The sequence below is a fragment of the Bolinopsis microptera genome, chromosome 12, assembly GCF_026151205.1.
Source record: "Bolinopsis microptera isolate Bmic1 chromosome 12, MBARI_Bmic_1.0, whole genome shotgun sequence".
NCBI lineage: Eukaryota > Metazoa > Ctenophora > Tentaculata > Lobata > Bolinopsidae > Bolinopsis > Bolinopsis microptera.
This window is the reverse complement of record NC_087083.1, coordinates 7,140,562-7,157,564: the sequence shown is the minus strand read 5'-3', so window position 1 is coordinate 7,157,564 and position 17,003 is coordinate 7,140,562. Positions and strand designations below refer to the sequence as shown.

At 37.8% G+C, this 17,003-nt stretch overlaps 1 protein-coding gene across 1 annotated transcript; it reads right to left on the bottom strand.

The window, feature by feature from the left end:
- Positions 1–227: 227 nt before the first annotated feature.
- Positions 228–7,246, bottom strand: LOC134823857 (uncharacterized). The gene is made up of 6 exons (XM_063835454.1): positions 7,136–7,246; positions 6,745–6,825; positions 2,798–2,953; positions 2,503–2,559; positions 783–943; positions 228–420 (listed from the first exon to the last, which is right to left on the bottom strand). The coding sequence occupies exons 1-6, from the start codon at positions 7,244–7,246 to the stop codon at positions 228–230; spliced, it is 759 nt and encodes a 252-aa protein (XP_063691524.1).
- Positions 7,247–17,003: the final 9,757 nt, after the last annotated feature.

The window sequence follows — 17,003 nt, the reverse complement described above, 5'->3', positions numbered from 1 at the left end:
TGAATCAATAGGAAAGCTAGGTTTTGACCTGGCCCAGGAGGTTGAAACTGAGCCCAATGAGGATGTGCCATGAAGACAACAGGAATGTTTGAACAATCGGCACCGTTTCCAGCAGAACTCAGACAATGTTATGACGGGAGTGTGTGGTTCTGATTTGATAATGTTTGAAGCTTTAACTGAATGCCCTGTTTTGAAATTCTGAGAGAGGTTACCAGGATATCTGTCGTTCATGTGCGGTGCCAGATTGTTGTCTTTTCCTCTTTTTCGGGACTGGATTCTTTTTCTGCTTGCTTGGGAGGGTTCCTCATTTTTCTGTGGAGATGAACAGTATCTGCTGCACTTTTGGCATCTACTTCCGATGGAGATAAAACGCCCTCCCACTTTCTCACGCTCATTACTACTTTTATGATCTCGTTTTGTCTTGATCATTTTGGATAAGAGGAAAACACAATACATTAAGGTGCTGGGGGTAAGATATTGAACTGGAATCATGGAGTTACTGAATTGGGAAGATGATGCAAAACTGATGGAGGATTACTTAGCAATGTATTACTTTGTTTTGATGATATGGTTTGGGTACTGGGATAGTGTTCTGAATTGAATTATATCTATGTCAGGAATAGTTCCTAGGTTTGGAATTTGAGAAGTTTTCAGAATTGAATCGCCTGATGTCAAAATTTGGATCACTTGAAAGCTTTAGAGGATTTAGAAAGAACCTTTTTTTTCACCATAATCCCAAGTGACACTAACAATGTTGGTTTGGATGAACCGTCGATTCGCACCTTCCCTTTATCGCTGGTATAACAATTGCAGGCTGCTTGGGATTTTTGGCTCGTTGTTTAGACTTTGATTTAGTCTTTACTTTTAGTTCGCTTATCATCTGTGAGGGAAGCTCATTGTACGACTCACCATTGGTCTGCTGGCCATAAAGTGGGTTGGCATCCTGGATTCTTAGCATTGCTTGGTGATTCATTAAGCACGTGATGTAATGCTTGCTGGTTTATTGCCTGCTGATTCATGATAATAATTCGATGTGATACCGTTCATTACGGATATGCATGGTGAGTGGTATGAAGCATATGGCGGAGGCCCACATATATTTTGGCTCCCATACCTCGGTTAGGCTCCACTCTGACTATTTTGTAACATTGTTTCCGGGATTTCTCTGTTGGTTTTATTTTCTGCTACTTTGTTCAGCATCAATATTCTTATCTTTTGCCAGAAGGTTTTTTTCAGGAGCTTCCGTAAATTAGTATCTGGTATTTGTTTTTAGATGATAGATTAGTGTTCATAACGTTCTGGAGCAAAGTGGAAGTTGTGGAGAAACTGGTGGATCCCCTGTGAGTTTTGGTGCGGGAGTGTTAGATTTAAGGTTTCGAGAATTGTAGTTTTTTGCTGAGATGACTTCAAATGGGAGGGGTGGTTTTTCATACTTATTTTTGACATTTATGGACCCTACTTTAGGCTTGATATCAGCACGATGGTCCATGATTTAGATTGATTAATGTTTTTTGGGCTGTGTGTCTCCCCAATGGACTTGGTTTCGGGAACATCTTTGGAAACATTTTAGGGTGGCGGCTGGGGGGGGGAACATCAGGGTTTTGAAGCTGCTTCAAGTGATCGTAGCTTTTGAGTTTCTTTTCTAAATTGAGTATAAAGAGTTTGCAGTAATTTGTTGAACAGCATATCTGTTAAACTGGCAAATAAATCGAATTGGGGGGAAGTTTACTGGCTGATGTAGATCCATGATTACCTTCAACAGCTGGTTTATTAGTTTGGAACCCATCGGATTTGGGAGAGTCTTTTATTAAGTCAGTTTGATTATAGTAGGGTTTCTTTTTAGAGGCTGGAAGAAGATTACGTTTTGGGTCGATTATTACCTCAATGCACTGAATACTCAACTACAACCTGCTACTGGAGTAGAAAGACCAATACAATGAATACTTTTATTTGTTTAATTGTCATTTTTACCTTTAAAATTTAGATTTAATTCTTATTACAACAAATATACGACATTGAGCTACGAAATTATGGGTCATATTTACATTTACTGTACTGGAAAGGTAACAACAAGTGAGTGTACTTGGTATTGCATTACATTAAGTATGTGAACAAAATATGTGAATAATTAAATATGTGAATAATTGTACAGGACAGAAATACAGGATACCTGCTTAGCTTGTACACATCGCACGGCAGTCTACATCACTGTAAACATTGCGTTACCACGACACTCATATAAAAAGGTGTCAGCTTAGCAGTGCAATGTGAAATATGTCAAAAACAAAATCTAGATTGTTTGACAGGGCGAAAAAGTTGTATGCTCCATTTCTCGACCAATAGAAACGCAGAACTTATCTCTTTACTGTGCTATATATATATATATAATTGTAATATTGTAACTGTTTTTCTGCAAAGTGACCATCACAAACTGTTAATTCTAAACGCAGTTATATACGAGATTTAAAGCAGAAAAATAAATAAATATTTTTGTGTTTTTACCTTTCCTTTCATGTTAATCTTTGTTCCTAACAGCATGTTCTTGTATTCATCATGAGTCTGAAGATAAATGTAACTAAAAATAGCTGAATAAATTAACGTGGTTAGATCAACAAAAGGCAGTATCCTACAAAGTATATATCAATATTACATTTATCACTACATAAGATTTTGTAATCATTGTGTTAAAAGGAGCAACCCTCAAAAGAACAAAGGCTTTAAAGATTACACTATGATTGTTGACTTAATATCACGTGGCGTGAATACATTTTCCTGATTGGTTAAACTGAAAACTAACCAAGTCACCAAGGTGATTGATAGCAAGAGAGTAGGACTTGTTCTGTTGGTTGTGCTCGTGGATGAGCTTCACGTTCTTGGACCAGATTCCTTGCCTCTCAGAGTGCTCCTCGCTACTCTCGTAGTCTCGACCAGCGTGCTCTTTCCACAGTTGGAACTGCGCCAATCAATTAATTGATTACATGTGATTAATTAATGTATTGATTCACTTTCTGGGGGGGGGGGTGTAACCCAAAAAAACCCAATCCCAGTATTACCTTTTTCAGGGTAGGAGTTGGGTTTTTTTGGGTTTTTTTGGGTTTTTTACAAATTTTTTATTTGAAGGAAATAAAATCATGTAGGCACCTAGCAAAACATTTATCAGTACAACATCACTGTTGTGGTTCATCACTACAACATCACAATAGATATAATCGCTTAAATATAACCCAAAAGCAGTATTTTATTCACTGATGTGCTCAGAAGAAGTTGGCCATCCAGATATGATATCAGCCATATGTAATGCTCACTTCGATGGCCATGGCAAATTGAGTTAGTAGGGACGCAACTCACTAATGACCCCAACCCTGACCGCAACCGGTACGAGAGGAATAAAGCCTTTCTTCTCACCTTCACGATCTCTGTTTCCGTTTTCCTGATCATCCGCTTAACGAGAAACCATGCTCTATCTCCAACTGAAAGAATCTTGCAGTTACCATCAGCTGCATGATCACATGTGATATTAAGTGATATCTTCACTTGTTTATGGCCCTGGAGTCGCTAAAATCTTGACTGGGATGGAATTCGATCTCGCCCTCCATTGAGGCAAACCTCAACAGCCGTATCATGATGCAGAGCATCACCATACACAGTTACTATTTTCGCCCATTCCTCTGATGAGTCAATATCCTCCACTTCCTCTTCGTCATCATCTGTTTCCGCTTCGTCACCCTCTGCTCCGTCAGAAGATGGTTGGAAAGCCTCTCCTTCAAAGTTACAGTGTTCTTGAATGAGTTCTCTACCCCTTGAGACTCCCTTCTTCATAGCTTGGAACAATCTTGGGATTGAAGTATCTTTACCTCAAAATAGTTTCTCTGCTTTCGGATGCGGTATAACAAGCTTGTTGCGAGAGTGGGCAACTGTTACAGGGATCAAACTTTTGCCGAGTGCATCAAGCTCGAGGGAACGGTTTGATTTGCCCATGCCAACCAACATATCCTTAGAACACAGATTAGTTCTAATGCCTGCATGGAGGCCTATGCGCAGGAAAGCATAAAGTTTGCTCACAGGCATCGGATGTAAACAGCCAGGGCATAAAGTGTTGATAACTGTTGTCAGCTGTTACACTGAGAATGTACAGCATCAGACCCTCGACTGTAATAATCGCATCATCAAAAGTTTTACAGACGTAGGCAGGTGGTCTTTCAATGGTTGTGTGAAGCTTAGGTGGCCCAAGTCGTCACCGCTGGATAGAAGCTGGGTGGAAGCCCTGGTCTGATGTGAGGCTCCCGAACTTTGAAAAGGAGTATCCTGCTGGTGCCCTCTTCCAGACACTCATCGGACAGCATGATGAAAGCCACTACCTCCGCGTGGTGAAGACTGGATACTGGACAGGGGGTCCAGGCTAAAGGCAGGACGGTTGACGGGAGACATTGAGCCCTGGAAGTTCAATAATTTGATCTATTGACTCCTTAACTCTTGGTCTACAAGAGGCTTTGAGACTCGTAAATCTTTACTGTGGATAGCACAGTAGCTAAAGAGGTGTTGGCTGTTACCCTGTTCAACCTAGTCTACTATGACCCAGCTAGACTGGACCACACTCTGGTAGTCAGGATACGGCTCCCTATGCCCGGGGTACCGGGTAACGAGGTAGTCAGGGGAAGGGTTAGTCCCCGCTAAAGTGTAGCTCTGTTCTCACTCTAACCTCCTTATGCTTTGGGATAAAATCGGAAAGTCCCACACTGGAGCAGGTGACGATTGGGTAAGGATTACAACTGATGCTGTTGGGTAGAAAAAGGAAGGTCACATTTGTCTTGTATAGCATATGTTCGTGCAATTACATGCTCAAGATACCCAAGATATTATGGTGAGAGTTAAATATGGCTATTGTTCAAGCGGATGCCCTTAACCTTTTAGTGGCGCAAGAGTTAAGAACACAATCCACTGCCAATGTGCAGGGGACTGCACAGGATTGTGAGCCAACTGAAAAGTCAAGATGAAGTTTATCAACAGCTGAAGGGTTAAAGCCCCTTATTTTTCTAGTGGAAGTGGTTGCCGGGGTAATTACGCTGCTATTACAGAAGCTGATGACTCGGTCTCCACAACACGACAACCTATTTCTACAGAAAGTCAAACAAGAAAACATCAAAAAAATATGAACATCAATTGCATTGTATTATGTAAAAGGGCTGCTCAGGTTGGCACGTTGAACATAAGAACAGCCAGAGAACACATCGAACTTGAAGAACTATTTTATCGAAGCAAGCTGCACATCCTTGCCCTGCAAGAATCGAACATCGGGTAGTGCACTAGTGCATGCTGATTGCTGAGAATACCAGAATAGAAAAGATGAACAAAGGGATTCATCCAGTGATCTCATCTGCGTGGAGAAACGCAGCTGGCGCTTCTAATGGGAGAGTAGGAATCATCTTGACGAGGACAGCATATGAGGCTATAATTCTTATAAAGTTATAAAATCTTACAGCGCAAGGATCCTCACCATGTCTCTTAATGGAAAGCCCAGGCTCACTGTCATCACATGCTACAGTCCTACAGAAGCCTCATCTGATGAGGAGGCAGGAAATCTCTTTTGTCTAAAACCAAGGATCTTACAGTTAATTTAGTAGGAGAGGAGCCACACACAATAATTTCTAAAGACGGACATGCCTTAGAAGAAGTTGAGGATTTTAGTACAACGGAGCACGACTTTAGGTTACGCAAGGCCAAGGCATGGGCTGCCTACCACAAAATGTAGGCTATATGGAGGTCCAATTTGTGCCGAGATTTAAAGATCCGTCTGTTCAAGCTACGGTTGAATCAATCTTCCTGTATGGAACGAAAACGTGGACAATAACAGAATCTTTGAAGAAAAGAATAGACGGATGTTACAGTAGAATGCTTCGGATGGCCCTAAACGTGGACTGGAGAGGACATCGCACCAACAAGGAGGTCTTTGGATCACTCCCAAGAGTTATTTCGAAGATACAGGCCAGAAGAATGAGGTTGGCTGGGCACATCCAGCGACATGATGACCTGGCAGCACACCAACTTCTCCTTTGGGAACCTAGGGAGGGATAGACCACCGCTCACCTTCGTCGATAACCTAATAAGTGACACTGGACTCAAGAACACTGGGGAGATTCAGGAGCTTATGGCGGACAGAAAGCTTTGGAGACACATCATCGAGAGTCGGACTCTGAAGCCGCCTTAAGTCAAGTAATTTAAGTCATGTGCTTTGACTTGCCTTGACCTTCGTCATAGCCTCCTTCCATGACAGGAGAACACATTTGCCGCATTTGGCACATTTCCACTTTGTGCATTCATATGGATTATATCTCGATGAACGAGACATCCTGTTTGCTATCGTGATAACATACTATCAATATAAACACACTTATATACTATGTAAACTATCTATTAAGTTAAGACATGAGAACAACACGTAGGTAAGACTCAGTGGGAAATAATTCACATTCAATACAATTAATGAAATGGCTAGAATTTTGTTTAAATTTTGTTTAAAAAACCCAAAAAAACCCAAAAAAACCCAATCCCAGTATTACCTTTTCTTGGGTAGGAGTTGGGTTTTTTTGGGTTACACCCCCCCCCCACTTTCTATCAAATTTGACAAAAGAAGAATAAAAATTGGGTGAAACAAAATGTTAACAAATAAAGATTAATATTCACACAGTAAATGGTAGTTTGGCTGTATTTCTACTTTAGAAGGTATTATATTCTACAGCATTGTACCTGTAAAGGGAGGAGGTCGTCAGAGTAGTACTTGAAGAAACTTGCACCAAATTTGTGAGCCGTACTGCTTTGCACCATCTCCTGAAACATTGATAATTAGTACTACAATGCATTATTACTACTGGGATGCGAATTTACATTATTTATACCAGGTTACTTCTGATATATTGCATCACCAAGATATTACGTTTCATTCAATGCTCTTTGGCAAAGAACTGAATTTTTGAATTGTTAGAAGATAAGCTGTAGCTAGGAGGTGAATTATTTAAAACATATGAGTGATACGAAAGTGATACTGAAAGTTTGTTTAGCAGGAGCTTTCAAAATACATGTGTAAATCGTCTTTAGCTACCTCTACAACAACAAAAAACATCAACAACAACACGGTTACCTCAAGGTTCATTGCTTTAAGGATGTCAGAGAGTTTGAGTAGTGTTTCTGATGCAAACAAGTTGCAGTGGCACACTGCCACCAAGGCAAGAATGAAAACAACTTGCTTCATATCTATAGAGAGAAGAGTTTTAGTGAAAGAAATCTTCTAACAAAATAGATTAAACTAAAGCAAAGTTACTATACATGAAATGAACATACAGTTTGGTTCTGAAAGTTTCACTATGTAAATAAATGTACATGGTGAATATTTATGTAATTTCAGTAATAGTTAAATGGTCACAGAAAATTTATTATATTCATCATCTTACTTCTTTAATCATTAAATTATATAAATCAAAAATCAAATCAAATACAATATACAGTAAAACCCTGATCTACTGCACCCCAATTCACCATAAACCACAATTTACCAAAGTCATCTTTAGTGGCGTACTATTGCCTGTTGGAGCCTCCCCTTTAAACGCCCCGGACAATGATGATTTTAGAGGAAATGCCAGTACCGTGGTAAAGTTTTTCAAAATTGTCCCCTAGGATGGCGTTACGCCACTGTCCATCTTATTTCCGCCAAATAGAAGATGGCTGCTCTATTTATCTTGAACATCTTCGGTAGAACTATAATCCCAGTCAATTTTTTTCACACTAAAATTCAATAACTCCAATAACATAGGAAATCGTACCCCATAAAAACAAATATCAAAAGCATCCTTTGTACACATGACCTGATCAAGAAGACTTTCCCGGGGAATATCCTTCGCAAGCTTTGAATTTATTTATTCATTCATTTACAAGCCGACTTCTAATTGTTTCATGAAATACCAATTAAAAACCCTATCATTAAAATCATCCATGTATTTGTGTTAATTTAAAAGAAACTGATTATTGCTCGTAATATTCCCATTTATGCTACCAATTTCCCATAATACATTTGTTAAATTGTAATCGCCTGTAAGAATAGTTTCGAAATCATGAATCTACAAGATAGTAACACATTGTTCAGTTATGAATTCGGATAAAAGCGGATTTATAAATACAACAAACATTAATCAGTCAGTCTTTCTTAAAGTTTTGTTCCCATTAATCCCTCATATCAAATGTGTAGACATTAACAATTTAATTAGTTGGTGCCTTTAAAAAGTAGCTTACTAATGAAGTAATGGTTTTAAAATATAAATCATAATACCTTCACTCACCCCAGCGAACGCCGCGGGCTTCATGCGCCGCTAAAACGTTTAAATTTCATTTTTATAATTCTCCCAAGACTCCTGTTAAGACAAATTGCGAATGTTTAGCTTTAAAACTACTCTGTTCTTAAAACAATTGTTTTAATCATCGAATACTGAAGAGTTCAATTCAATCCAAGGTAAATTGTTCAAATTATGAGTGATCATGAATGAAAAATGAATAATTTACACGTAAAATTTGCCTCAAAATTTGTCTTGAAAAATAACCATAACTCTGGCTATGATTTGAATTTTGAAAATTTAAAATGCTAGTGCCGCGCACAAAAATGTTCCGCGCATTTAAAACGTGTCGATAATGCGCCCAAACCAATGTCGCGTTGGATAATAGTATCCAAGCTGGTTGAATTCACAATTTTCATTTCTTGTTCCAGTTTGTAGCTTTGTGTGGCAGCCATATTGGTATTATGCGTGCGCATATATTGCGCGCTATCTATATATCTTACCGTTAAATGTACGTTTACAGATTTAATCGAGATCTCTGCGAGGCTTTCATAATTATGTATGATATAGCTTGATATGCTGTTACTTCAAATTGCTGTAATTTCTATTTATATTGACTGAAGTAGAGTACAAAATAAAATTATTTGCTCTCTAATTTTAAGGATGTCGACCTGCAACTGAAATTGAGTGATATTCGACTATTTCAATTTAGATTCGCTAGTCAACAAAATGATTGCTCACTCCGAAATAACGACTTTCAAGGAATGGTATGTACCCTATTATTTACAACAAGGCTCCCAGCATTATAGTAAAACATAGACAATAGACAATATTTTAATATAAACTATAATTAATTTTTGACCGGGAACATTCAGCAGTTAACTTTGTCGTATTTTAAAACAAGTAACTCGGGCCCAGTTCGTAGAGAAGATGGATTTGCTGTATTTTAAAACAAGTAACTCGGGCCCAGTTCGTAGAGAAGATGGATTTGCTGTATTTTAAAACAAGTAACTCGGGCCCAGTTCGTAGAGAAGATGGATTTGCTGTATTTTAAAACAAGTAACTCGGGCCCAGTTCGTAGAGAAGATGGATTTGCTGTATTTTAAAACAAGTAACTCGGGCCCAGTTCGTAGAGAAGATGGATTTGCTGTATTTTAAAACAAGTAACTCGGGCCCAGTTCGTAGAGAAGATGGATTTGCTGTATTTTAAAACAAGTAACTCGGGACCAGTTCGTAGAGAAGATGGATTTGCTGTATTTTAAAACAAGTAACTCGGGCCCAGTTCGTAGAGAAGATGGATTTGCTGTATTTTAAAACAAGTAACTCGGGCCCAGTTCGTAGAGAAGATGGATTTGCTGTATTTTAAAACAAGTTACTCGGGCCCAGTTCGTAGAGAAGATGGATTTGCTGTATTTTAAAACAAGTAACTCGGGCCCAGTTCGTAGAGAAGATGGATTTGCTGTATTTTAAAACAAGTAACTCGGGCCCAGTTCGTAGAGAAGATGGATTTGCTGTATTTTAAAACAAGTAACTCGGGCCCAGTTCGTAGAGAAGATGGATTTGCTGTATTTTAAAACAAGTAACTCGGGCCCAGTTCGTAGAGAAGATGGATTTGCTGTATTTTAAAACAAGTAACTCGGGCCCAGTTCGTAGAGAAGATGGATTTGCTGTATTTTAAAACAAGTAACTCGGGCCCAGTTCGTAGAGAAGATGGATTTGCTGTATTTTAAAACAAGTAACTCGGGCCCAGTTCGTAGAGAAGATGGATTTGCTGTATTTTAAAACAAGTAACTCGGGCCCAGTTCGTAGAGAAGATGGATTTGCTGTATTTTAAAACAAGTAACTCGGGCCCAGTTCGTAGAGAAGATGGATTTGCTGTATTTTAAAACAAGTTACTCGGGCCCAGTTCGTAGAGAAGATGGATTTGCTGTATTTTAAAACAAGTAACTCGGGCCCAGTTCGTAGAGAAGATGGATTTGCTGTATTTTAAAACAAGTAACTCGGGCCCAGTTCGTAGAGAAGATGGATTTGCTGTATTTTAAAACAAGTAACTCGGGCCCAGTTCGTAGAGAAGATGGATTTGCTGTATTTTAAAACAAGTAACTCGGGCCCAGTTCGTAGAGAAGATGGATTTGCTGTATTTTAAAACAAGTAACTCGGGCCCAGTTCGTAGAGAAGATGGATTTGCTGTATTTTAAAACAAGTAACTCGGGCCCAGTTCGTAGAGAAGATGGATTTGCTGTATTTTAAAACAAGTAACTCGGGCCCAGTTCGTAGAGAAGATGGATTTGCTGTATTTTAAAACAAGTAACTCGGGCCCAGTTCGTAGAGAAGATGGATTTGCTGTATTTTAAAACAAGTAACTCGGGCCCAGTTCGTAGAGAAGATGGATTTGCTGTATTTTAAAACAAGTAACTCGGGCCCAGTTCGTAGAGAAGATGGATTTGCTGTATTTTAAAACAAGTAACTCGGGACCAGTTCGTAGAGAAGATGGATTTGCTGTATTTTAAAACAAGTAACTCGAGCCCAGTTCGTAGAGAAGATGGATTTGCTGTATTTTAAAACAAGTAACTCGGGCCCAGTTCGTAGAGAAGATGGATTTGCTGTATTTTAAAACAAGTTACTCGGGCCCAGTTCGTAGAGAAGATGGATTTGCTGTATTTTAAAACAAGTAACTCGGGCCCAGTTCGTAGAGAAGATGGATTTGCTGTATTTTAAAACAAGTAACTCGGGCCCAGTTCGTAGAGAAGATGGATTTGCTGTATTTTAAAACAAGTAACTCGGGCCCAGTTCGTAGAGAAGATGGATTTGCTGTATTTTAAAACAAGTAACTCGGGCCCAGTTCGTAGAGAAGATGGATTTGCTGTATTTTAAAACAAGTAACTCGGGCCCAGTTCGTAGAGAAGATGGATTTGCTGTATTTTAAAACAAGTAACTCGGGCCCAGTTCGTAGAGAAGATGGATTTGCTGTATTTTAAAACAAGTAACTCTGGCCCAGTTCGTAGAGAAGATGGATTTGCTGTATTTTAAAACAAGTAACTCGGGCCCAGTTCGTAGAGAAGATGGATTTGCTGTATTTTAAAACAAGTAACTCGGGCCCAGTTCGTAGAGAAGATGGATTTGCTGTATTTTAAAACAAGTAACTCGGGACCAGTTCGTAGAGAAGATGGATTTGCTGTATTTTAAAACAAGTAACTCGGGCCCAGTTCGTAGAGAAGATGGATTTGCTGTATTTTAAAACAAGTAACTCGGGCCCAGTTCGTAGAGAAGATGGATTTGCTGTATTTTAAAACAATTAACTCGGGCCCAGTTCGTAGAGAAGATGGATTTGCTGTATTTTAAAACAAGTAACTCGGGCCCAGTTCGTAGAGAAGATGGATTTGCTGTATTTTAAAACAAGTAACTCGGGCCCAGTTCGTAGAGAAGATGGATTTGCTGTAGTTGTCAGTTTACGGACAAATAAAGTCGAAAAGCATTAATCAGAATATGTTTTAGGCTGTCCCAAAATTTCGGATTCTTTTTCTGGAGTTTGAAATTGGCGGGAATTTTAAAACTCTCGTTGTCGTACCAAACCAATATTTTCAGCGCAGAGTTTTAGCGCGCGCCAAGAGCACACACGTATTTTTGCATTGAAGCCGCGCGTTATTTGCACGTGCACTTCTACAGATTAAAATTAGGAGAGGGCCCTTACTGCTTACATTACTAAGTTGTTATGTAGTAATATTGTGAATTTGTCCGAAACTGGAAACAAATCTTGTAAAATTTTACGAATAGAAGTTATAGTATTACTTGACTGTAAAAATTTACTGAGTTTCACTTCCATATTTCAGGATCCGACCGCTGATATTAAAATTGAAGAGTTAGATTTCATTGGAACATGGAATTACTGTAATGGAAAATAAAACAGGTCTTGCTGAGGATGAAGAAATGTTATGTGGGGAGAAAATGGGCTACTGGAAGTGGACCTTCTTAAACAAAGACGACTTTCACAAAATGTTTAAAAGATCACGGTCGCGGCATCGAACCTTGGACGCTTCCCCTGCCACTGTCAGACACTCTAGAATAGTACTAGTAGTGTGCGCTACTCGAGCTGTTGATATATGAGTTCTTCGGTGTTATTTATATAATTGTAATATGTAGTGACTGACAGTGCGAGATATCTTTTTTGTTTCTATTTGATGTGTTTAGTGTTTGTGTTGCATTCTAATATAAACCGCGTATTAGTTTCGTGTCAATTTTAAATTTGATAAGTTTATCTTTAAACTGTATTTATTAGCAGTAATAGTTACATTTTGGTATTTACCTATATTTATTATTGTAATACTGTTGTATAATGCAAACCTGCAGAAGCACATTTATAAACATGAAAATAGAACTTATGACAATCTTTAAATGGCTCAGTGTTAATAAATTATCACTCAATGAAAATAAGACTGAATTCCTATTGTTTGATTCTGTTGACCAACATGATGAAATAACCATTGATTGTAATGAGGTAACTTTCACAATCAAGGAGTGCAAAGAGACAAAATATCTTGGCCTCATTCTAGATAGTAAATTAAACTTCAAAAGCCATGTAGATTATATTATTAGGAAGGTCATGAAGAGAATTGGTGCCATGTATAGAAGTAAAGCACTGCTACCCATTAAATATAGGAAAATGTTTGCCAATGCACTCATGTTGCCACAATTCGATTATTTAGACACGATCTATTGTAGAGCTGGCAAGACAAAACTTGCTGAACTTGACACTCTGTACAAAAAGGTAGCCAAAATAGCTCTCAACGTTCCAAAAACAGAGAGCAGCCTTAATGTTTATAGAGACATGAAATGGTTACCACTCCATCTTAGACGACAACTCCATCTGTCAAATTATATGTTTAGAATCATCCATGACAATTGTCCTACAAACTTTATGAACAAATTTAGTTACATATCAGGAGGTAGTAGGAGCGGCGAAAGCTGCAACCTTTATGTCAATAGATCAACATCACATAAAAACTTTCAATACTTGGGGGCAAAATGTTGGAATAATGTTCCAACAGATCTACGAAATCTACCCGATGTTAAAAGCTTTAGTGATTCGTATAAGAAACAGCTACTATCATCTATAACAACAGACCCTAATTATACCGTCGACAATTCATATGACAAATTTTACACTGCAATCATAGTCGCCGATAACTAAGTAACTTCTAATTCTTTTAAATCTGAGGCATTTTGGTGTATCAATTAATAAGCTTTCACCACTATTCCTTGCACAGAAGAAATGTGTCCGAATCTTATTTGGGGACTCGGAAGCATTTAGCGACAAGTTTAAAACTTGTTCTCGTAGCAGGCCAATCCAGTGCAGTATAAACAAGAAAGGTCAAATATCCAATGAATCAACTATACCTCACATTAAACCGTGTTCTATATGTATCAGCTTGAGGAAGACTGGTGATAAACAAGCAAGGCCACATCGCTGCCAAATACTTGGGGCAGAATTCCACTCTAGAGAATCAACAAAACCTATTTTCCAATCTAAGGAACTAATGACAGTACATAACATATATAGATACAGATGCATTACTGAAACAATGAAGATAGTGAAGAGTCATCAGCCCATATCCATGTATTCTCTCTTTAAGAAGTCTGAGCTCAGAGATGACAGATTTGTGACACCACACTCATCTCACAATTTCGCATATAAAGGGGCAAATTTATGGAATAGGTTTCTTGAGCAGTCAAATGCACGTGGTAAAATAGGTTCACTAGGTTCAATTAAATCCCGATTGAAGCTTTCTATCATGAAGGCTCAACACCAACCTGACAATATTAACTGGCAGGACTTAAACTTCAACACTTTCCTATGAAAAGACCCCCATTTATATTTATATATTTTAGATTTTACACCTGTCACTCACATCATATATGCACCACAAAAGAAAAAAGATTCATTCAATCATTACATTATACACTCACTCCACCACACATGCACACAAAACATTAAAGCAGGTTACACGCGGGTGTAACGTTCACTTTATCCGAAGGGAAAAATAATACTTTACGTAACGCGCGATTTACGTCTTGGTAGCTAAATTATTCAAGTGCTATTTGTCAGAGCGACACAAATGCGCGAGCGCTTGCGCGGCTCACCTATCCAACACTCTTGTTTACATCGTATCAGGCAATGGTTCAGTTTAATTATGGTAAGGGCACAGCCTGTCAAAAACCCTTTTCGCATGATCCGTCGACACCGCCTGAAGGTGAATGCATAATAACGGATCATGAACGTACGGAATCAAACGTTAATAAGCTTGCAGCTTCCGATGAAAATGTATTCAACTTTGTGTCATGCTTGAATTGGTTTTGGACCTCTTCAATGCTTTTAATTTATTTATTATTGTTATTTGGTATTATGAGCTGATATGTATATATACATACGGTATCTAAAATTAAGCGTATAGCGAGCATATTTAACAATTTTTAAGCAATAATGTATTGCGAGCAGCTGTAACTTAAATATCGCATAAAAATCATATAATTATAACACAAAACTAAAATTTTATTGGAATCTAGGTTAAACTAAGATAAAATTAATATCAGCCCCTTCGCCACTCTCAGCAGTCAACCAGGGCTCATAAAAGCTTAACAGCGCCTGGGTCCGTTCACCAACTGTGCTAATGTGAGTGGCGGTGTGGTAAAACCCATTTTAACAGCGTGAATATTTATCAAATATAAGCGCGCTAGCTGCTAGCATACTTGTATCATTTAATTTTTAATCAAATTTATTCGGATATATATTTATTGATTATGTATTGAATTGGTGATAAATAATAAAATTGTCTTTTCTCAAAATTGTCTTTTCTATATAATTGATGTATCGAAAAGATATTCCCTTTTTTACCACCTTACCATTCTGATTGATTTTGCACATGACTGACATGTTTTAACTGGAGAAGGGGTTCCCACAGTGGTAGTTTTATAAACCACTTTTAATTTATTGACCTATTATACTTAGTGGTAGTTTTATAGACCACATTTAATTTATTAACTTATCATACTTAGTATTTTTTTTTGGTGACTGTATCACCCAGTTTTAACATTTGATAATTGTACAGTTTATTGACGACACATTGACTGAATGTTATTTTATATTCTAATTTATATTCTAGATATTTTATTCATTTTACAACAGACGACAACTTCCTGTTTTTTCTTCTATATTAGTTACTCATATCTCTTGTACAGACTTTTTTACAACGACATTGACAAATGATACTCACATTAGGCATTCATTATTGCATCTAAATTATTTCACTTGCATTAGGATTAGAAATTTATTCTCTGGTCAACAGATTTCAAATGTTTAATTAATTTGTAGTATGACAGTAAGGTATATAAGAAGTTATTTAATTTTGCTTGGGCTATTATATTGACTAGGTATTGAGGTTTAATGATGATATGGAATTTGAATTCTATATAAATTTACACTATGTGGTTGGGGCATTTTGCATAGTAAATATGGTTACTACTCATATATATCATATTATTTGATTGGTATTCGATTTCTGATTATTTCTCTAGGAATATGATTATTATATCTCAATTTGGCTTTAGGTAGGGTGCCCCGCTAAAAGAACTGGATTCTTCCAGGAAGCATCCCGTGCACAGAGCTTGGTCTACATATATATTAAATTATTAACCATTCATTCTGTATGTGCACGAAAATTTATTTCAATTCAATAATGCTGTTTCTTCCTCATTGTAGCTTACATATAGGATAGCATACTTTGCTATGATCTTTAATCACAGTTGACAATACTTAATTAGAGTTAATGATTGTACGCGTTTGAAATCTTGATTTGATATCATTATAACCTTTACTAATGTTCAGATGAATGAATTCGATGTTTTATTTTTCCTCGGCACTATTGAAAATCCTTTAAGGGATAGAATCGGCACTGTCAAATATCTTTAAAAGGTTCGTAAACGGAATTACAGTCGATCTCCTGACAAATTTATGCCGAAAATTTGTTTTAACACGCGCAGCAATATGAGGCCCGCGGCATTCGCCGGGGTGTCACTGCCACTTATATTGCCAGCGGAATTGTCAATTCTAAAACATAAAATCTCTATCCTTCATGAACATACGAAAACCGTCATTAATATTTATTATTTAATATATTACTACTAAAATAAGTTTCTCGAAATTTATTTTTGACGGTATCAATCCTATACTAAACAGCTCGTAGCGGCCCAGTACACAAAAGTCCTTTGCTACGATCTGGTAATGTGGTTACGATTTAAAATATTGATGCGCGGCGCGGCATATATCAGCAGTGTATTGTGCTACAAAACAAATCATATAAAAACTTTATTAAGAGAACAAAATTTGGATTCTATTTTTTATTTATAATATAATTTAATGGGTAATACTTGTAAAATATTTGTTCAAAGTATACAAATATATTATGTAGGTTTACAACCTACCAGGACGCGCGCCGAGTTGGTTAACGGGTGATACTTGTAGCGCGATGCACTACTGGGTCGCGCGCGCATCAAATAATGCTTCTCGCAACCACACAACCTTCGGTAGATCGGCGAGATGCACCACTGTGCCTCACCGAGCTGCGAAGGATTGACATCGTGAATCAAGGGTGATACTCGTAAAATATCTGTTCCAACTCGGCGCGCGTCCTG